The sequence below is a fragment of the Cherax quadricarinatus genome, chromosome 80 (genome assembly GCF_038502225.1).
Source record: "Cherax quadricarinatus isolate ZL_2023a chromosome 80, ASM3850222v1, whole genome shotgun sequence".
NCBI lineage: Eukaryota > Metazoa > Arthropoda > Malacostraca > Decapoda > Parastacidae > Cherax > Cherax quadricarinatus.
Genome location: NC_091371.1, coordinates 9712043 through 9735812, shown reverse-complemented (window position 1 = coordinate 9735812; position 23770 = coordinate 9712043). Strand labels below are relative to the sequence as shown.

General features: G+C 42.5%; 1 protein-coding gene across 3 annotated transcripts in view; it reads right to left on the bottom strand.

The window, feature by feature from the left end:
* Nucleotides 1-23770, bottom strand: part of LOC128702320 (AT-rich interactive domain-containing protein 3B-like) — a 221708-nt gene that overhangs the window by 180456 nt on the left and 17482 nt on the right. For all 3 annotated transcript variants that reach the window (XM_053796512.2, XM_053796513.2, XM_053796514.2), the window contains exons 2-3: nucleotides 16607-16948; nucleotides 9973-10296 (exon numbers count right to left, since the gene is read on the bottom strand). In XM_053796512.2, the coding sequence (XP_053652487.1) occupies nucleotides 9973-10296; nucleotides 16607-16948 (666 nt within the window). The remainder of the gene's footprint in view (nucleotides 1-9972; nucleotides 10297-16606; nucleotides 16949-23770) is intronic.

Sequence of the window (23770 nt, the reverse complement as noted above, 5' to 3'; positions counted from 1 at the left end):
ATCCATCAGAGCTGGTGTTATCACAGTTCGAGTCATTAGCGCCTTTGTTCCTCCCCCCAGCGGTCGTTGACAATAAATTGACCAAAGTTGTGGTTGGTGGTGGTGGTGGCGAATATTACTCTGATAACAACCTTACCCGCTGACCTGACACCAGCATCTGCTGACCTCGGAACCTGATTCTAGATTTTTAACCCCAGGATCTGATACTAGGTTCTGATCCCAGGATTGATTCTGGATTTTTAACCTCAGGATCTGATACTAGGGTTATGACCCGAGGACCTGATTAGGTTTTCCTAGATTTCATTTTAGGTAAAAATTTTTTTTTTTAAATCATGGTAATTAATCTCCGTAATGTTTGTCTTGTTTGTTTTAAACAAACATTTCAATATTTCAAGGTTACTAATGGCTTAGAATTTTCAACATTTTCTTTCAATTTCGTTCAGGGGAACGTTTTTGCTCGAGAAAATACGCTTCCCTGGACGATTCTTCTTGGACTTCCTACTCATTTCTGCAACATTGCCAGCTCCTGATATGTTGATTGCAACACGAAAGACCTAGAGCCATTATTCAACTCCCCCTGTGGCTGTTTTGCATCTTGTATCGCTTGTTTGCGATTATTGCATCATTCATATATATATAAATGATCCGCAAACTGAGAGTTATATTGTTTAATTATTTCCTGAAGCAATTAGTCAAGCAGGGAATTACTTGTTCCTGCAATTTGTATAATTAATTACTGGGAGCAATTATTTATAATGATTACCTGTAATGATTACCTCTAATCATTGTTGCTACAGTAGTTTAGTCTGAGAATTTAACACGAGTCATCCATCATCATTTTCAAGTCATTAGTCTCTCTGCCCACTTAACGTCTTTTGTAAATAAAGGAATTTTTAAAATGGATGTTTGTTTCGTGTGCAGTTGTGATGTAGAATTGTTTTGATTTGAATTCTGAACAGTGTCAAATCAGCCAAATTATGATGGCTAAGTGGGCCAGAGGGCTACTAGCACCAACAATTTAGTGAACCATGCCTTCAAGAAGGAAGTATGTCTTCGAGCTGCGAGTATGGAAACCGCGAAGGCGGTTACGAAGTGTTGTAAAAGGTGCTGCTGGACCAGCCTTTGCCGCAGAACGATGCCTGCTACAGGTTTCCAGATCTCTACTCTCGCCACCGGCCTGAGATCACACTTCTATCCTGGTCGTCTGATCAACCAGACCGTTGCTGCACGCGATCTGTAGTCCAATATAATCATAACCCAGCTGATCCAACACTCCCGGTAGAAACTTGTCCAGGTTTCTCTTGATGACATCTGTCAGCATAGTTGCTGATCCCTGTATTCCCAGTATTATATAGCATAGCATATTAGTATCATCCCTGTGCTTTAGACACGAGATCCCTCGTAGGCCTTTGGCTTGGAGTGACGTCATGGGCATACACATGGGCAGTGATCCCTTTGTCCCGCCCTCACTCAGCGGCAGACCGTCTAGGCGTAAACAGGCTAGGTAACTGTGGCTCCATCTCCCATCTCAGTCTGACAATATATCTACCATCCTACAAGTGTGTCTACTTTCAACCTGTGATATCTCCATTCAAGAACCCTTACGATACATCTATATATTTATTCCGACATTTCTTTTATCTTTTGGTTGGTTGAAATTGCTGTGCAGGACTGACTGAGCTCTTCGCTGTCAGGTTTTCAGCTAGTCCTGCACAGGTATTTCAGCCTTGCAGGACTGACTGAGCTCTTCGCTGTCAGATTTTCAGCTAGTCCTGCACAGGTATTTCAGCCTTGCAGGACTGACTGAGCTCTTCGCTGTCAGGTTTTCAGCTAGTCCTGCACAGGTATTTCAGCCTATCCGAAGATGGGGATTTTATTGTTCTAGTCACGGTATTGTACCTTTTTGCTCATCTTGAGAGATAAACGGGAGACACTAGCTGAAAATGTACTCAACGCTTAGAAGTACTCACCCGTCTCAAAGCTTCTTATTTAACTTGAGATCAACTCAAGGACCTGCCGAGTCTGGGTCAATAGGTGAGTAAGACACATGCTCAATATTTGGGTATCTTTATTGCCAAAATATTTTGCCTGGATAACAGGTCTCTTCAGTCGAATACAACACTGGAGACAGAATAACCTCCGTCACCTTTGGTAGGTGGTGAACAGTCCCTTAAACCTGAAATTAGCGTAGGTCAGCAGTTGAGAATTCGATTCGCAACCGAAATGATACGTAGGAGATACTTGACTTTTGTGAATGGAATCTTGGAATACCTAAGGACCCAAAGGCAATAAGTCACAATACTTCGTCCCCTCAAGGGAGGTTCCTTGATGCTGGTGAGGGGCTCTTGATCTAGGGAATTGGATCTGTGCTCCAGTTTCCTGAATTGAACCTAAATACCTTCCATCTGCTCCCTCCCGCACATGCGCTGTATAATCGTACAAGTTTAGCGCTCCCCCATAATTATTATAGTAATTGACAATACTTTGTTTTCAACGAATAAAAAGGACACTACTGTGGCCGGAACAATATCTGTGTAATTCTTGGCTTTCTTGGGATATCCTGGTTTATTAACTCTCCGGTTTTAATACGAATCAAATCTGCATCATTAATTAAATAGAAGGATTGTCGCAAATGTGCTCAATAAATATCTATGAAATTACCAAATTCAAGGATGTCAGTAAGATATCAAGCATTGATTTACTTTATAGTCAAGCATTCTTCATTTTAAATTATTTTCCCTTGTTGGATGCCTCAAGATAATGCGATCTCCGTAAATTTACAAGTTGGATGGGGAGGCCTAAACAACAGCAGGTTACAGCCCATTTACATATTTTAGCTAAAAGATGCCAGAAAAGGCATTAAACTATGAAATATCGAATAAAGGGAAACTTGAACAGGTAACAACCTTTAGCAGGGTAGCTGACAACGAGGTCGCAGCCTTTAACGTGGAAGCAGACAAGAACAGGTCACAGCCTTTAACAGGGTAACTAGCAAGAACAGGTCACAACCTTTAATAGGGTAGCTGACAAAAACAGGTCACAGCCTTTAACAGGGTAGTTGACAACAGGAGGTCGCAGCCCTGGCATATCTTCTCCTGGGAAGGCCTGATCAATAAGTATAGTAATATAAACATAACTGTTGGTTATTATCTTCCAAGAGTCGGTGTCAGCCCATGCAGGTCGTTTATGAAAAGCATTACGAATCGAGTCATTGCCTTGATGACGATACACAAGCGAGCGGTAGTTAACCTCACGACCCGTGTGCACGAACACCACAACTGTTGGGTTATTAGCATATAAATGATATTGCTTATTGCTGAACTTTCCAATAGCAAATAATGCTTGGGTGGCGCTTAGGAGGGCAATTACAGGCGTAGAGGGAGAGTGAACACACCTCTCGAGGGAAGATGAGACAATGAACACATCGCTTGAGGGAAGATGAGAACACTGAGCACATTTCTTGAGGTAGGTGATAGTAAATACGTCTCTTGGGGAAGAAAGAAACGGTAAATAAATCCTCTGAGAAAGAAAGAGACAATAAATGAATCTCTTGAGGAAGAATGGTATAAAGAGACAGACTGCGTTGAGGAGTGCAAGAGAGAAGAGGACACAAGAGGTGAGAGAGGGTGGCGAGAAGTGAGAGTGGGTAGGAGAGGTGATAGGGAGTCGATTAATGAAGGGAGAGGGAGTAGATAGACGTAGTGAGAGGACTGGTAGAGAAGTGAGGAGACGAATTCAATAGATAAAAGGCAAAAGGATAGGTTAAAGAGAATATAGATGATGTGGAAAGGAGAGAAGATGGGAGAATAGACAAGAAGGAAGAGAAATAGTAGTAGAGAGTGAAGATAAGCTCCAGAAAATAAAGGCTAAATAAAAGAAAGATAGAGGTAAGAGAGGAAGGATATGCAAAGTGAAAAGTCAAGTGAATATAAATTTCGGCTTCAGGTCAGCGATTCTAAAGCAAATGTAAGTATTTACGTGAAATAGTAAATGATAGAATGAGACGAAGATAAAGGTAGACAGAGAAGAGAAGGTAAAGGCAAGGAATAGAAGGACGTTAAATATAAATTTATAAACAATCTACATCTTATATATATATATATATATAGTTCCTTGATAATGTGAGTAGTCACGAAAGCGCTTGGAATTTCTCTATTCTTTCAGAGTGGTTGTTTTGCATATTTTGAAATCACCTGTTTACTGTGATCTTATTGCATATATATATATATATATATATATTATATATATATATATATATATATATATATATATATATATATATATATATATATATATATATATATATATATATATATATATATATATATTAAACGCTAGATAAAGAATGATGGTTGGAGACAGGAGTTCGCAGGCCTCTCCACCAGTGAAACTTACTCAGCCATACACTAAATGCTGTCTAAGTTTGCTCCAGTCAGAAATCAAGCACCTCGCACAGGTAGTTATTACCGAACAAAAACCTACGATAACGCATCGTAAATAATATCTCGTAAAAAAAGAGACAGGAACTCTGTCAAACACGAACAAGCAATGATGGCGGGGCGGCAGCGGCTGTTTAGCGTCTCACTTGCCCATTTTCTATGACACCTGGTGGTTGCCAACATGGCGCCGGAGGGAGCAACAATGCACAATAACGTATCACGGGTGCAGTTGGTAATCTTGTGGTCGGTGAGAGGCCACCAGTCACTAACCTCTAGCCTCTTTATCCACCTGCAAGGTGGCCCATCCAGGTCCAGCCATCTTCTGGGCCTTTGTTGGCCAGGAAAGTGGCCCACCTAGGTCCAGCCATCTCCTGGGCCTTTAACAGGGGACTGGAGATGCCTTGGTCAGGTCCGGTGACTTGGTTATAACAGTTATAATCATCCTATTAATAATAGATAAGTTAGAGTTAACAACCGCAGAGTTAGGGAGCCCCTGACGCCACAATAATCAGTGAAAGTACAACCTCCTACTATGGCATCAAGAATGTGCTGTTACCTTCCTCACCTGGAGATAATTAAGACACATGTGCAACAGTTGGGTATCTTTATTGTTAAGTAAAAGTACACAAGTGCAACTAATGTGACATTTTACTGCCACGGCTTTGTCAAAACGTTCAACGGCTTGACAAAGCTCCTGGAGAGCGAAACGTTGCCACAAAATGTCACGTTAGTTGCACTTGTGTCCTTTTACTTGACAATAAAGATACCCAACTGTTGCATATGTGTCTTAATAAAGATTGTTGAAACGTTTCGCCTACACAGTAGACTTCATCAGTCACATACAGATTCATGTGTAGTAGTGAAATATGATATAATCAGCCCTTCAACCTCAGAGGAATAGTATTTGAGGTAGTCAGTCCCTCAACCTAGAGAAGAGTTCATCTCCATGAAGCTTTTGTGTCTGCTTACTTGTATCGTAGGGGTTCTTAAATGGAGATATCGAGGGTTGAAGGTAGACACACTTGTTGGATGGTAACGATATATATTGTCAGACTGAGATGATGAGAGATGGAGCCCAGCCTTGCCGTGTTCTAGCCTGGATGATCTACCGCCGACTGAGGCCGAGGCAGAGGTACGAAAGTACACATGCGCATCCCGTGACGTCACACAGTCACAGGCCTAAAAGGGATCTCCTATCTAAAGCACATGGATGATACTATATGCTATGCTATATAACACAGGGATCAGCAACTATGCTGACACTTATTCCTAAGTTGTTACTGCTGCTACACCTGGATCGTAGATTAGTGGTGGCGCCTTCAGCTCACAACCGAAGGGCCCGTTGCGACTCTGGGGCGAATGGGGACTTTGGGCATTGTTTCTTTACACCTGCTGCCCCTGTTCACGCAACGGTAAATAGATATCCAGGTGTTAACTGACTGATGTGAGTCGCATCCTTGACGGGGGATTTAGGTGAATTGTTGTCGTTGCTGCACTAACAGTGTTCTGTTACCGCCCTAACCTACTGCTGTTTCTGCTGCGCTTAGAATGTGCTGTTTGAAAAATATGCGGTAAGCCGACACGGAGTCAGTGTGCTGTTACTGCCCCAAGCCGCCGCCGCCGCCGCTGCTGCAACTCTTGATTGACACACGTTGCTGCTTCATTAGCATATCACGACTCTAACACCGAAAGGCAACATGGGCGTATAACACCCGGGACCCTCATTCTAACACCAACCCAAAACGCTCCACTCACAAGGACCATTGTAACACGCCGCTGTCGCAAACATCCGCTCATAAACCAATCATAATCGACGTGAAAACTACTAGGGGCACAACCCGCTCTGTCGGAGATTCCACCCTCTCCCTTACATCACCTGGGAGCAACGGCTAGTTCTCCCCGGCCATCTGCAAGCCTCGGATCACAACACCGCGTTTTCCCTATAATTGTCGGAATGAGATGGCGAGGCGAGACCAGCATCTTCAGGTCCCAGCCCAACATCTTAACAACTCGATCTCAGCATCTCCAAGTCTGAACCCAGCATGTCTAAGTCCGAGGCCAATTCATCCTCGACTGATGATTAAGAGACATGTGCATCAGTTAGGTATCTTTGCTGTTGAAAAGTTTTGCCATCAACCTTGGCTGATGGATTGATTACATCATTATTTCACTACTACACCTAATGCCTCTGTATTTGACTGAAGAAGCCTACCGTGTAGGCGAAACGTTTCAACAGTAAACATACCCAACTGTTGCACATGTGTCTAAATCATCAACTTGTCGGTATTTTATACCGTATTTCAACATCATCCTAGAATGACTGACGTAGTTTGGATAACGTTTACGTTTGTGTATATGGCATTACACTGATTATCTCTTACCACGACGTTTACTCTTGCCCCTCCCGCACCAACTGTAACACACACACACACACACACACACGGGGCCAGGAGATGAGACTCGACCCCTGCAACCACAACTAGGTGAGTACACACATACACATATAAAATATGATAAAGCTCTTGGGGCAGGGTAAGCGAACCTAGTAGCGACACACACACACACACACACACACACACACACACACACACACACACACACACACACACACACACACACACACACTAATGTAGTCCCCATATTTAAGAAAGGAAACAGAAACGAGGCACTAAACTACAGACCTGTGTCTCTGACATGTATTGTGTGCAAAGTCATGGAGATTATCAGGAGGAGAGTGGTCGAACACCTGGAAAGAAACTAGATTATAAATGAAAACCAGCATGGGTTCATGGAAGGCAAATCCTGTATCACAAACCTCCTGGAGTTTTATGACAAGGTAACAGAAGTAAGACACGAGAGAGAGGGTTGGGTAGATTGCGTTTTCCTAGACTGCAGGAAGGCCTTTGACACAGTTCCCCACAAGAGATTAGTGCAGAAGCTGGAGGATCAGGCGCATGTAAAAGGGAGGGCACTGCAGTGGATAAGGGAATACCTGACAGGGAGGCAGCAACGAGTCATGGTACGTGAAGAGTTATCACAGTGGGCGCCTGTTACGAGCGGGGTCCCACAGGGGTCAGTTCTAGGACCAGTGCTATTTTTGATATATGTGAACGACACGATGGAAGGAATAGACTCTGAAGTGTCCCTGTTCGCAGTTGACGTGAAGTTGATGAGAAGAATTAAATCGGACGAGGATGAGGCAGAACTGCAAAGAGACCTGGACAGGCTGGACATGTGGTCCAGTAACTGGCTTCTCGAATTCAATCCAGCCAAATGCAAAGTCATGAAGATTGGAGAGGGGCAAAGAAGACCGCAGACAGAGTATAGGCTAGGTGGACAAAGACTACAGACCTCACTCAGGGAGAAAGACCTTGGGGTGACCATAACACCGAGCACATCACCGGAGGCACACATCAACCAAATAACTGCTGCAGAATATGGGCGCCTGGCAAACCTGAGAATAGCGTTCCGATACCTTAATAAGGAATCGTTCAAGACACTGTACACTGTGTATGTTAGGCCCATACTGGAGTATGCAGCACCAGTCTGGAACCCACACCTGGTCAAGCACGTCAAGAAGTTAGAGAAAGTACAGAGGTTTGCAACAAGGCTAGTCCCAGAGCGTAAGGGAATGTCGTACGAGGAAAGGTTAAGGGAAATCGGACTGACGACACTGGAGGACAGAAGGGTCAGGGGAGACATGATAACGACATACAAGATACTGCGGGGAATAGACAAGGTGGACAGAGATAGGATGTTCCAGAGAGGGGACACAGGGACAAGGGGTCACAACTGGAAGGTGAAGACTCAGACGAGTCACAGGGACGTTAGGAAGTATTTCTTCAGTCATAGAGTTGTCAGCAAGTGGAATAGCGTAGCAAGTGAAGTAGTGGAGGCAGGAGCCATACATAGTTTTAAGAAGAGGTATGGCAAAGCTCAGGAAGCAGAGAGAGAGAGAGAGGACCCAGTAACGATCAGTGAAGAGGCGGGGCCAGGAGCTGAGTCTCGACCCCTGCAACCACAATTAGGTGAGTACAATTAGGTGAGTACACACACACACACGTCAGAACGAGTGCTGACAGCCACTTTAAGACGGAGCGTTAATCTCAGGTCCAAAGAGCTTCGACCTTGAGTTAGTGGCCGGCTCTCTTCGTGCACGTCTTGCAGTACTGCAAGCTATTGGAGTCTCTCTCTCTCTCTCTCTCTCTCTCTCTCTCTCTCTCTCTCTCTCTCTCTCTCTCTCTCTCTCTCTCTCTCTCTCTCTCTCTCTCTTTCTCTGTAATTATGGACGCGTGGAAACAACTAAGGTGGTAGAATTATTGAAAGTGTGCCGGATCTTGCAGGTGTGGTCGCAGGCAGTGTCATTTTGAGGTCTCTGAAGCTGGCAAGGGATGCTGAGTGTTCGTAGAAGAGAGCAGGAGAGGAAAAAAAGAGTGTCATGAGGGGAGAGGCTAATGAGCGAGGGAGGGGAAAGGAGCAAGGTATGGGAGGAGGAGAATGAGTGAGATAACGATAATACGATACAAGAAAAGAATGAGCGGGAGAAAAAATGGACAAGCGAACGAGGGATACAATAGGAATGAGTGAAATAGTACACTGATAACCCGCACATAAGAGAGAAGATTACGACGACGTTTCGGTCCGACCCTTTACAAAGACACTGTGACTTTGTTAAGGGTCCAAGTCGGACCGAAACATCGTCGTAACCTTCTCTCTCTTATGTGCGGGTTATTTGTGTATTGTTCCAGTCACGGTATTGTGCCTTATTATTCTTTCTGAGTGAAACTGTAGGATACGAAGGAGGGAAACAAGAGCAGAGTGATACGGAAAGACACGAAAACTAGAGAGTTAGGGAGAGTGTGATTCATAATAAAGATAGAATTATTGTTGCCACAAGATAATGTCACAGTAGTAGCTATCTGTGTACATTTACCTAACAGTATCTTCGTCCAGGCAGACTTGAAAAATACCAGTCTTGGCTAGACATATAACAGAGGCGGTGGGGCGAATATACATCAAGGAGAAAATTAACTAAATATTTAATAACATCAAAACAGAAATTAAAGGTTAAAGTTGCGTACGAGAGAAAGAAGAGTAGAGGTCGAGTCGCCGTACGAGTAGAAGGAAGTGGTAGGTAGAGTACTGGAGGAGGAGGAGGAGGGGACCATGAAGGCAACAGAATGTCTGTGGTCAGGTGCGGACAGGCGTATAAGTGTCAGCTCTCTGAGTAATGTATAACATAATTACCCCTATTGCTCACCTGCACCGCCCAAATTTTCGTGGTTCGCTAGCGATGATGCCCCCGTGTGCCGGAGTGGGCACCCCCATGTGTCAAGGTGGGCGCCACTATGTGTCGGGGTGGGCACCCCCCCCCACCCAATTTGAACTGGTCCTCGAGGTTGCAAAACTGGTGATCCTGGTGCTATACAGGCGTGTGTGGTCGTGACTCACCGAGAATAATGTAACATTCACCTGATATAGAAGTTCACCTAACATGGGAGGCGGACTCACCTAGTATAAGAGAACAACTCACCTGTTTGAACTGCTCCTCGAAGCTCCAGGACTGCTGACTCTGGTGCGGCTCGGGCGTGTGTGAGGGCGTGCGGGCGCCGTTACCGGAGGAGTCACGGGAACCAGCCGAGCCCGGGGTGGGCGGCATCTGTGAGGTGGGCGGCAGACCCACGGTGCTGGGGATGAAGGGCAGGTGAGGCCCGGGCGGCACCAGCGAGGGCGGTCCACCGCCCCTCATGGCATTCATCAGCGCCTGAGGTGATGATAATAGCGTCTCCCGTTGTCTTTGTAGCGCCTCCGCCCGTAGCACCAGGTCCCGCGAGTCCTCGTCACCCTCCCCGTCCTCCTGTACCAGTAACATTATTATTATTATTATTATTATTATTATTATTATTATTATTATTATTATTATTATTATTATTATTTCAGTGAGTGTAACTGAGCTGGGTGACCACGACCCCCTAGTAATTCTCCCTCAGAAAATGAGAAATATTATGTTTATGATTGAGGCCCAAACAGTATTTTTTTCAGCTGTGACTTGTAGTGTGTCAGAATTTGATTAATATCTCGTCAGTAGGCCTATCAAATTGCTTAGAAATGCTTTGAAGTGGCCTTAGAATTAAGGGATGCTATGTTAAAAGTATCAACTTTCTGCTTTATATGCAGAAGAATTTGTAAAAATTTAAAGAAAATAGCGGATCTTAAAAAAAAAGTTACTAGAATATATTTTCACATATTAGGCAAACAAATGAAGTTTATATTGGAAAACTTGGCACAGGTATTGAAATATTTTATGGATGCTTACGAGATATTGAACCAAAACTAACAGTTGCAGTAATTGACATTATTAGCTACATAAACCTCATCAATTTATCAAATAAAGTATATACAGTGAGGAAGATCGCAATCTGCAGGTTTGGAAGCTACATCAGGGAGACTCACAAGGCTGCCCAATTTTTAAGGCACCAGTGGCCGAGTGTTGTAGCGCATTACTTGGGGAACTCTGATGTGGCTTTGAATACTGCTGACTGCGATCTTTCTCTGTATATACCCGCCTGTTTCTGTCCGGTGCATTGAAAGTATATACACTTAGAAAATAAATAACTTTTTAACTTCAACGTAATTATTTTTAATGGATATTTACATACTGGGCAGCGCTATGTATGTGACGGATTGCTGGATATTATATTAAGGCGTTTACGAGGCATAAAAAGGTTAAAAAAAATACATTTGCATAATTTGGTAAAGTTTTTCACTTCTTTCCTTTTTGAGACCACCAAGAGCTTCGTGTTAGCTCTACAACAAGATAGGTTGTAAACCTTCGCATCTCACGTTTTTGCACATTCATGATTTGGCGGAGGCTCCGTACTGGGCAGCGCATTCGAAGACTGGCCAAACATATGATGTCTGTAGGACTCTGAGGGACTTTTCACTCCCTGAATTCTGTTTAAAGGTTCACTAGTCTCGTGTGGTCTACCATGCTGTGAAAAAAAATGATTCTTTTATAACCATATATGTTGTTATCATGTCTCCTCGTTTCCTGGTATCAGTAAGAGCATCTTTAGTGTTAATAACCTTTCATCATAACTCATACTTTCCAGCTCTGGCAGCCATTCCAGTAGCTCTTGTTTAAATCTTTGCTAGCTTTCCTATGATATACCTTTGAAGGATTTTGAGAGTTTTCTTGTTTTTGCAGTGCTTGCCTGATCAAGCAGTCTGTTACTGCCTGTGGTTCGCTGGTTGATCTGTCACTTGACAGAGGTATATATCCAATTTCCTCATGATAACTTCTACACTTGTTCCGCCAATGTTTATTATTTCTTGTGGTAGTGTTTTTAAACAGTCTGGGACGACGGTTGTTTATCATTTCTTCTCTTCCAAGACTTCCACTAAATTATTCTTTATTATTTTGTCTCATTTTAATTGTTGGAATAAATTATTTGATTCCATATTCATATATGTTACACGGATCTCTTTTCTAATTATTTATGTCTCCTGATATTATATCCCATTTAATTTCTCAAAATACCGTCTCAATTCGTTATATTTTCCTTTCTTAAACTCTAGTCTTTCCTGTTTGCTTCTGTTTCATTTCTTAAATCACATTCAACATCATTCGTTAGTTCCAATATAGAAAGATCATTGTTTCCAAGTGTACTGTGATCATGTTGAGAATTTCTTCTCTTCTGGTAAATAGGTTTAATGTTGATGATGTGTTGCCTTTTTTTTATTCGTTTCGCTCTAATTATACATATTTGTGCTTGCAAGCTTCGAGCTCCAGCTCATGGGTCCCCCATTAACTATCAAGCTACACATTTCCATGGGGTTTTATGTGTCTGCCTTTGAATCCGTGCTGTGTTCCATTTGTGTCACCGCCTGTGTGTGTGTACTCACCTAGTTGTGGTTGCAGGGGTCGATTCACAGCTCCTGGCCCTGTATGTGTGTGTGTGTGTGTACTCACCTAGTTGTGGTTGCAGGGGTCTATTCATAGCTCCTGGCCCCGCCTCTTCACTGGCCGCTACTGGGTCACTCTCCCTGCACCATGAGCTTTATCATACCTCTCCTTAAAGCTATAAATGGATCCTACCTCCACTACATCGCTTCCCAAACTATTCCACTTCCTGACTACTCTGTGTCTGTGTGTGTGTGTGTGTGTGTGTGTGTGTGTGTGTGTGTTTGGCTTACAGTACTTCAACTTTTTATCTCAGGTATAACACCATTCCAAGAGGCAAACGGACAAGTCGGAGTGATAATTCTTCCATGGAAGCAGTTAGGAAGCTGACTGGACACGATGACCCACCAAGACACTCGGGTAGTCCAGCGGTGAGACAGTCAACATTTCTCACGCCAAAGTTCAACCTCGATCTTGATTTACTAGTAGAAAAAAATTTTTATTGCACGTAATTCCTTTGTGGCGCGAGGCCAGATATGAGGGGCGTTCCCGTGTTGTAAATACCTGACTCCTCTCACACCTGTCAAACTTCTGGCAAGCCACTGCTCAGCTCTGGGGAAAACCATCGTTATCATGTTGATTCTGTTCTTTGTCACTTCCCATTCCTGTCTTCTGTGTGTTCTCGATCACCACTACCCACACCATCACTTCTAGAACTACACCTAACACTACTACCCACACCATCACTTCTAGAACTGCACCTAACACTACTACCCACACCATCACTTCTAGAACTACACCTAACACTACTACCTACACCATCACTTCTAGAACTACACCTAACACTACTACCCACACCATCACTTCTAGAACTGCACCTAACACTACTACCCACACCATCACTTCTAGAACTACACCTAATACTACTACCCACACCATCACTTCTAGAACTACACCTAACACTACTACCCACACCATCACTTCTAGAACTACACCTAACACTACTACCCACACCATCACTTCTAGAACTACACCTAACACTACTACCCACACCATCACTTCTAGAGCTATACCTAACACTACTACCCACACCATCACTTCTAGAACTACACCTAACACTACTACCCACACCATCACTTCTAGAACTACACCTAACTACTACCCACACCATCACTTCTAGAACTACACCTAACACTACTACCCACACCATCACTTCTAGAACTACACCTAACACTACTACCCACACCATCACTTCTAGAACTACACCTAACACTACTACCTACACCATCACTTCTAGAACTATACCTAACACTACTACCCACACCATCACTTCTAGAACTACACCTAACACTACTACCCACACCATCACTTCTAGAACTACACCTAACACTACTACCCACACCATCACTTCTAGAACTACACCTAACACTACTACCTACACCATCACTTCTAGAACTACACCTAACACTACTACCTACACCATTACTTCTAGAACTACACCTAACACTACTACCCACACCATCACTTCTAGAACTACACCTAACACTACTACCCACACCATCACTTCTAGAACTACACCTAACACTACTACCTACACCATCACTTCTAGAACTATTCCTAACACTACTACCCACACCATCACTTCTAGAACTACACCTAACACTACCTACACCATCACTTCTAGAACTACACCTAACACTACTACCCACACCATCACTTCTAGAACTACACCTAACACTACTACCTACACCATCACTTCTAGAACTACACCTAACACTACTACCTACACCATCACTTCTAGAACTACACCTAACACTACTACCCACACCATCACTTCTAGAACTGCACCTAACACTACTACCCACACCATCACTTCTAGAACTACACCTAACACTACTACCTACACCATCACTTCTAGAACTACACCTAACACTACTACCCACACCATCACTTCTAGAACTACACCTAACACTACTACCCACACCATCACCATAAAATTTTAACCACTACTAGTACCCTAAGTATCACAAGAACTTTAACTACCACTAGCACTTTTACCACTACCACCCTAATCACCACTGGTAAGTTACCCACCTACTATTATCACTCATCTGTTACAACTATCACGTGACTTCCAACAATAAACATTCCATGTACATGTCACTAAAAACTTGGATTCCTTATTCGCTGTTGTAGATTATCATGGTTTATGGATCCTGGCTGCGTCAGTGGCGGCTGCGGCGGCAGCGGCAGTGACAATGCCGTCTGCAGTGGCGGCGGTGAGAGTTGCAAACACATGAAATACTTCCTTACTGATCCTTTCCCGGATCATATGATCCTCTATAACAGTACTGGATCATCCCTTATAACGGTACTGCATCCCCCTTATAACAGTACCGGATCACCTTTATCACAGTACTGTATCCCCTTTACAACGGTACTGGATCCCTTGTAGTGGATCATCCTTGTAACTGTACTCGATCCTCCTTATGACAGTACTAGATCTCCATGTAACAATACTGGATCCCCTCTAATAATTGGATCTCTGGCCTTCCTTAACACTATTGGATCCTCAGAGACAGAACTCTCTACTAGTAAATCCTCTTCTTCCTAACAAAACATCAATATGGATTCGGAGAAGAAAAATCCTGACCTTTTCAAGGAGCAAGCGGGGAGACTTCCGTCTGATGAAGGTCTCTACATGACCCCAGAGGATTTAGCGCTTCACCTTGATTTTCATAATAAGAAAATATGTCAACAAAGCGAACATAAACATGAACAATCTGTAACAAGAACAAGACATAACGTTCTTCTAAATAGCTACAAGTATTTAACATGGGCTTTACCCCGAGTAGCGAGTTTATTGGACAGTATCATTTGTCCTGTGAACGCATAGTGACACTTATTCTGTGAGTACACAGCGCCACCTATACTGTGAGTACACAGGTAGACTCCAGGTAGGTAGGTTTCCTGTGAGCACAGTGCTGATGGTTTTGTAAGTACAGTACCAGTCATTCTGTGAGTACAGTGCCGCTCATCACGTTAGTACAGTGCCACTCATCCTGTGAGTGTACAGTACCACTCACCCTGTGAGTGCAGTGTCACTCATCTGTGAGCACACAGTGATTCTTTGGGTACAGTGCCACTCATTCTGTGCATAATGCCACTTAACCTGTGATCACAGTGCCACTGATTCTGTGAATACAGTTTGCAGGTCCTTGACCTGTACTCCTTGGGTTGCTAGCGAGAAAGAGATACATCCTAATTTACACTTGGAAAATCCTAGAGGAACTGGTCCCCAAAATCACTTTTTAATTAAACAAAAGATTCGACAGCCGGTGCAATGTACCCCCAATGAAAAGTAAGTGTACTCGTACACTTCCGAGACACCACAGTAAGTGTAAGGGGCCCAAGATTATTCAACCGCCTTCTATCACACATAAGAATAGGTTGCTATAGTCATTTCCTTATAAGCCGAGCTATTACGTGCGGCCAGCAGTAACAGTCTAGTTGATTATAACCTGATGTACTGGGAAGCCTGGTCACGGACCGGGCCAAGGGGACGTTGACCCCTGGAACACATTTCAGGTAGACTGTGGATGTAACCAGTTTTACTAAAGAAAAAAGTTCATGTGTTATCGTAGTGTTAAGTTCGATGTGGGAGAAGTGATGTTAGAAATAACACTAGTAGGTGAGATTGTTATACCTATATTGTAACGACAAAGATGGAGGCTGGCTTTATTAAGGGGCAAGTAAGTACCACCGTCTTGTAAAAACACGTTCATTTTTACCCTATAATGTACCTCCTCTATAATGTACCTTATCCATAATTACTATCGTATTTGCTTTGTCTGTTTCGTAAGGAAAGATCCTAGACTTCACCTTACGAAACAAAAGAAATACGATAGTAATTATGGATAAGGTACATTATAGGGGAGGTACATTATAGGGTAAAAATGAACGTGTTTTTACAAGACGGTGGTACTTACTTGCCCCTTAATAAAGCCAGCCTCCATCTTTGTCGTTACAATATAGGTATAACAATCTCACCTACTAGTGTTATTTCTAACATCACTTCTCCCACATCGAACTTAACACTACGATAACACATGAACTTTTTTCTTTAGTAAAACTGGTTACATCCACAGTCTACCTGAAATGTGTTCCAGGGGTCAACGTCCCCTTGGCCCGGTCCGTGACCAGGCTTCCCGGTACATCAGGTTATAATTCGAAGAGTCATCTTTAAACAGCCGAGGTAGCTCACCTCTGTCTTTTTAGCTTGAAGGAGGGAGTGGAGACGGTCGTAGAGACTATGAACACTGTTGTTATTGTTGTGGTTGTTATAGTTGTGAGTGGGTGAGTGGGAGATGGGAGGGAGGGATATAGGAGGGAGAGAGTCGTCATCCCTCTTGTGTGTGAGCAGTGTAGTGGTGGTGGCTGAGACTTGCTCTCTCAGCTTAGCCAGGATGTCTTCCCCTTCCGTCATGCTCATGTCCGGCTTCAGGGGACTATCTCGGTCACCCTCGTCCACCAGCATCATCCCCATCATCCCTCCTCCTCCTCCAGCCTCCTGATCCATGCTCGCCACACCCTCACTCCGCCCGAACTGCAAAAGAAAAATTATGTTTATTAGAAGAGAGGACCTCTCTCTCTCTCTCTCTCTCTCTCTCTCTCTCTCTCTCTCTCTCTCTCTCTCTCTCTCTCTCTCTCTCTCTCTCTCTCTCTCTCTCTCTCGCTCTCTCTCTCTCCATCCAGTTTTTACAAAATTCATTTCAATATTTTTTGCTTGCTATTGTGAGTCTGCCATGCACGAGTATCTACCATGGTCACCTAACAAGTTACTAGCAAGAACTAGCACTGTTTAACCTGCCACTAAGAAAAAAAAAAGCTATGCACATATCTAACATACCACAATAATGGCGACTTCATCTTCCTAAAAAAAAAATCCGAAAGTTTTTCCGGTATTCATTTCGCGATGCTCACAGTTTTTCACTCAGTTATTATTAGTTAAAAAAATTTGGCTGTTTTGCTATTTTAGTTTATATTATTTTCTTCAGTATTAAAAAAATCCTTTTGTCCCATATTCCTCACATAAGCTGCTTCTTGCCTTTCGTTTATTAAAAATTCTTTGTTTTTATTATGGTCCATGCAATAAGATCACAGTAAATAGGTGATATCACAGTATGTACAGTGAAAGACTTAGTGACTTTTCAAGCGCTTTCGATAACGTGAGAAATCACGAAAGCGCTTGGAAACTCACTATTTTTTCAGTGGTTATTCAACATTATGGTCCATATGCCGAGCATCAGTGCAGCGGCTGCAGTGAAGTTTATCTGACTCACTGTCACATATATTTGTTAAGTTATCTTAGTGCAGTATATTTTTCTTCGCCCTTCAGTTTAATATTTTATTTGTTTTGCAAGAAATGGTATACGATAACGACAGGTTTTTGGAAAAAGACAAAATTTAAACACTGGGACATTTTACTGGTAACATTTAGGTCTTGAGACCTTGATCACTCAAAAGTTTGACCTACATAGCAAATGAGGATTCCGGGGGTCATCGCCCCCGCGTCCCGGTCTCAAACTAATCTTTCTAAATTGTAAATTAAGTACTAGAGAACCAACAACTATTATACAACACGCGAAAATGACAATAATTGTATATTGAATATAAGAACAACACCAGGAACAAGATATAATAAATATAACCAATGTTCATATATAAAGTATAGCATTGTGGTCGACAACACTGATCTGATAGAAGATAAATCTCTTATTTAACAACAAAGGAACAGACTTTACGCTTGAACAATTCTTTGAACAGTGAAATACAGCCACAACTTCTCTTCTCCATTTTCTTTTAAATAGCTTACTTGAAGATAAAACTACAGATGGTAATAGGAAATTTATTTTTTCAGATAAACTAATAGTCTGATGATTTAGATTTTGTCTTAAAAAAGTTAGTAATAAATAGTTATTCCAAAGAAATGTCTTGTAATTATTCAAAGTTGAATAAATAGTCCAGTTTTTTCTAACCAGAACTAGGATGGCATACAGTAAGGTAAGGAAGGGTGGCCACATGGTTGAGCAGCTAGTCAAAGTGACCCTTGCCGTTCTTAAGGTTTAATTCCTTTCTAACACGGCAGTGGCGCCTTATCACCAAATCCAGAATCAGGGAAACCACAGAGGGTCCTTGCTGGAGGCTTGGCTCCAGCCTCCCGGGAGACACCCAGAACCCTGAGGTCTTCCTGATCCCTTCCTCTCTATTCTGGTAACCTACACATTGTATATGAATGGTATATAATACCGACAAGATGAAAAATTAGACGTATGTGCCACATCTGGGTATCTTTATTTGTAGACGTTTCGCCATCCAGTGGCTTTATCAGTACAGTACAAGAACATAATGTGAAGAATTATATACAAAAGATGAAATAATCAGTGAAAAATTATGTACAAAAGATGAGGTGATCACTTCCTCATTACTCACGAAATATTAATGGCACGATTGCAAACAAACTTGCATTTGTGGTCACAGTGGTGCCTATGCTAACCTTCCTATGGTGTAGAAATATACCTAGTTGGACGAATCTTATTGTGGCTAGCTGGTCTAGTGGCTAACGCGACGGTCTGGAGTTTTGAGACTCTGACCGCGGGTTCAAATCCCGCCCGTGGTATGGTTTACTTCCTCATTCTCAGGCTGAGGAACTGATCATCTCATCTTTTGTAAATAGTTCTACGTTCTTCACATTATGTCCTGTATTGATAAAGCCACTGGATGGCGAAACGTCTACAAATAAAGATACCCAGATGTTGCACATGCGTCTAATTCTTCGTCGGCATTGTATACTATTTATGTACATAGGCAGCAGATGTAAGGAGACTTGCCAGTATATCTCCCACTATTCGATAACTAAATCGAGGTTCATTTGTGAGCCGATATCTCTGCCACTGAATTACAAATTATCCAATTCGCAAATTATCCCATTCGCTCCTTAGAAGAGCTCTCTCTTCTTTCCCATGGAAACCAATTCCCGTTCTTATCCTTGCTGGCAGTGTGACTTTGTAGAGTCCAAGTCGGACCGAAACGTCGTCGTAAGCTTCTCTCTATGTGCCCGTTATTTGTGTATTGTTCCAGTCACGGTATTGTGCCTTTTTATTCTTTCTGGGCGCCTTCTGTTACATGGGTATTCTTAGATAATCAAAGCTTTTCTTGGCCACTTAATGCCTCTGTTCTTCCTTCCCACACACGCCACACCGCCCTGTTTCACCTATACATATTCCCCGGCTGGTTCCTTTCGGGAGAACCTCATGCCTGTTATCTATTAAAGGAGTTTTCTGCTCAGCTCTGACATCAGATTTCCCTGATTATCGGAGTTTCAAAAACTTAACAAAATATGAAATTCGAAAAAGAGCATTAAGAATCCGCATTTATCAGTTCATTAGATATATTGTGAGTAAAGCCTCTGGCAGCTTTGTCATGTAGTCCGTCTACCCGCAGTTATGCAGCATATTCTTAGTCATGTAAAATATATTAACACAAATCCCACGAATTTAGAGGTGAAAAAAAATCCGTATACCCTTGCACACGGCTCCGAGGCCTGAATCGTTGAAATATACAACTAAACAGAGGTCCTGGTGGCTATAAAAACTGGAGATAGGTTATGGTTTGATTGCCCAGGCTGTAAGGCTTTGGGCCGCGACTGTGCCGCGAGGGAGATAACATCTGGTAGTACTAGTTACGTAAATACAAAGTTACTTAAGGAGGTGCTAAAACGATGGCCAGAAAACTAATTACTGGTTGCATTAATATCAGACATCAGTAATGCATTCGGGGGAGGAGGAGGTGCCAAAAATTCAACTGATGCGTTTTAAGAAAGCAAAATTCGTCTCAATAAAAGAGAAACAACCTTGTTGAAGATGGTATAAAGTTGACTAGTAAGGTACATGTGTAATAAAGATACCTAACTATTGCTTAAGCTAATAGGTCTGATACAGTGCTCCTTCCTTCCTTCTTAAGTGGATGTGACTTGGACCTGACTACCTTGGGCCAGTAGGTGGCTTGGACCCGCCTAGCATGGGCCAGTAGGCCCGCTGTAGTGCTCCTTTCTTATATCCTTATGTGTCTTATCAGTGCAAAATTACACGCATAATAAAGATACCCAACTATTGCACATGTCTTTCTCATCAACACAACTTTACACATGTGCAATAAAGATACCGAACTGTTGCACATGTATCTTACACATCAACACAACATGGAAGCCGGAAGTGCCAATGTGACTACGTAAAAATAAATCAACTGAAATGAATTCTAGAGATAGCAAAAATGAGTCAAACTAAATCCAGTTTGAGCACCACAAAAATGACGACCAAGAGGGGGGTTTATAATCACAGTATAGAAAATATTTTGGAGCATAGGTAACACCCGGCTGTTTACCAGGCAACTTACAAGAATAAGAGAACGTGGTTAAAAATTATACAATATAAGAATAGTAAAAAATGGAATGTGTTGAACATTGACGCACTGACAACGCTGACTGCATGTGGCTTAAGAAGAAAAAATAAGATGATCGCTGTTTTGTACCACAAAGTCAAATCTTGAAGAACCAAGAGAGCATATTCTTTACAAAAACATGTATATATATATATATATATATATATATATATATATATATATATATATATATATATATATAATTTAATTATCTCGTGGCTAATACGCAAAACTTACGATTGGCTTAACTAGCAACGTTCTTTTTGCCGAATAAGGCAAGCGAAAATTTGTGTATGCAATAATTTATCAAAAATCATTCTGAACCTAACTAAAAATATATGTATCATTGTGTTTGTTTATTAAATTATTGTAAACTTATCTAAAATGTATTTAGTTGGATTTAGCTAAATTAAATTGCGCTTGTTATAATAAGGCTAGGTAAGTTTCCTAAGGTTCTTTTGGTACAAAATTATTAATTTCTACATTAACATAAATAAAAAAATCTATATTTTTAAACATGATAAATTAGACACATGTGTTGCACATGTGTCTAATTTATCAACGTGTCGGTTCTGTGAATCATTCATCTACAATCTTTAAACATATAAGAGAAAATTTTAAAAAGGACTTAATTTTAAATGAGTTCTTGCTAATTGAGTAATTTTACTTATTCGGCACGACGCGCGCACACACACACTCATCAACAGCAGCCAACATGGTTTCAGGGACGAGAAATCCTGTGTCACAAACCTACTGGAGTTCTGTGACATGGTGACAGCAGTAAGACGAGAGAGAGAGAGAGAGAGAGAGAGAGAGAGAGAGAGAGAGAGGGGTGGGTGGATTGCATTTTCTTGGACTGCAAGAAGGCGTTTGACACAGTTCCACACAAGAGATTAGTGCAAAAACTGGAGGACCAAGCAGGGATAACAGGGAAGGCACTACAATGGATCAGGGAATACTTGTCAGGAAGACAGCAGCGAGTCATGGTACGTGGCGAGGTGTCAGAGTGGGCACCTGTGACCAGCGGGGTCCCACAGGGGTCAATCCTAGGACCAGTGCTGTTTCTGGTATTTGTGAACGACATGACGGAAGGAATAGACTCTGAGGTGTCCCTGTTTGCAGATGACGTGAAGTTGATGAGAAGAATTCACTCGATCGAAGACCAGGCAGAACTACAAAGGGATCTGGACAGGCTGCAGACCTGGTCCAGCAATTGGCTCCTGGAGTTCAATCCCACCAAGTGCAAAGTCATGAAGATTGGGGAAGGGCAAAGAAGACCGCAGACTACTAACCTCACTCAAGGAAAAAGATCTTGGGGTGAGTATAACACCAGGCACATCTCCTGAAGCGCACATCAACCAAATAACGGCTGCAGCATATGGGCGCCTAGCAAACCTAAGAACAGCATTCCGACATCTTAATAAGGAATCATTCAGAACCCTGTGCACCGTGTACGTTAGGCCCATATTGGAGTATGCGGCACCAGTTTGGAACCCACACCTAGCCAAGCACGTAAAGAAACTAGAGAAAGTGCAAAGGTTTGCAACAAGACTAGTCCCAGAGCTAAGAGGTAAGTCCTACGAGGAGAGGTTAAGGGAAATCAACCTGACGACACTGGAGGACAGGAGAGATAGGGGGGATATGATAACGACATACAAAATACTGAGAGGAATTGACAAGGTGGACAAAGACAGGATGTTCCAGAGATGGGACACAGCAACAAGGGGACACAGTTGGAAGTTGAAGACACAGATGAACCACAGGGATGTTAGGAAGTATTTCTTCAGCCACAGAGTAGTCAGAAGTGGAATAGTTTGGGAAGCGATGTAGTGGAGGCAGGATCCATACATAGCTTTAAGCAGAGGTATGATAAAGCTCACGGTTCAGGAGAGTGACCTAGTAGCGACCAGTGAAGAGGCGGGGCGAGGAGCTCGGACTCGACCCCTGCAACCTCAAATAGGTGAGTACACACACACACACATACACATACACACACACATACACACACACATACACACACACATATATATATAATATATACAGTGGTACCCCGCTTTTCATAGTTCCCGGCAATCGTAAAATTCGCCAATCATAGAGGTATTTTCTTATAAACATGGACTCGCTTTTCATAGGTTGACTCGCGAGTCGTAGTTCGTCCGGGACGCGTACCCACGGCGTGAGCCAGGGCGGCAGCCAGTCTGGCATTGTTTACCAGTGAGCGAAGGTCCCCTCACGTGCTCCAGCGAAATATTTCATAATATTCCATTTATTTTAGTGCTTGCAAGTACTAAATAAGCTACCATGGCTCCAAAGAAAGCTCCTAGTGCCAAGCCTGTGGTAAAGAAGGTGAGAAATACGATTGAATTTAAGAAAACCATCATTGAATAATATGAAAGTGGTACAAGTGTGGCCGAACTGTCCAGGATGTATAAGAAACCCTACACAACCTTATGTTCCATAGTGGCCAAGAAAAATGAAATAAAGGATGCTGTTGTTGCAAAGGGAGTAACTATGCTGACAAAAATGTGATCACCAGTACTGGTAGAGGTTGAGAAGTTATTATTGGTGTGGATAAATGAGAAACAATTAGCAGGAGATGCTCTTATGACTTCGTTTATTTATGAAAAGGCTAGGCAGTTGCATGAAGATTTGGTAAAAAAATTGCCTGCAAATAGTGGTGAAGTGAGTGAATTTAAGGCCAGCAAAGGCTGGTTTGAGAGATTTAAGAACCGTACTGGCATACACAGTGTGGTAAGGCATGGTGAGGCTGCCAGTTCGGACCACAAGGCGGCTGAAAAATATGTGTATGAATTCCAGGAGTACATAGAGGCTGAAGGACTGAAACCTGAACAAGTGTTCAATTGTGACGAAACAGGCCTCTTTTGGAAGAAAATGCCAAAGAGGACCTTCATTACACAAGAGGAAAAGG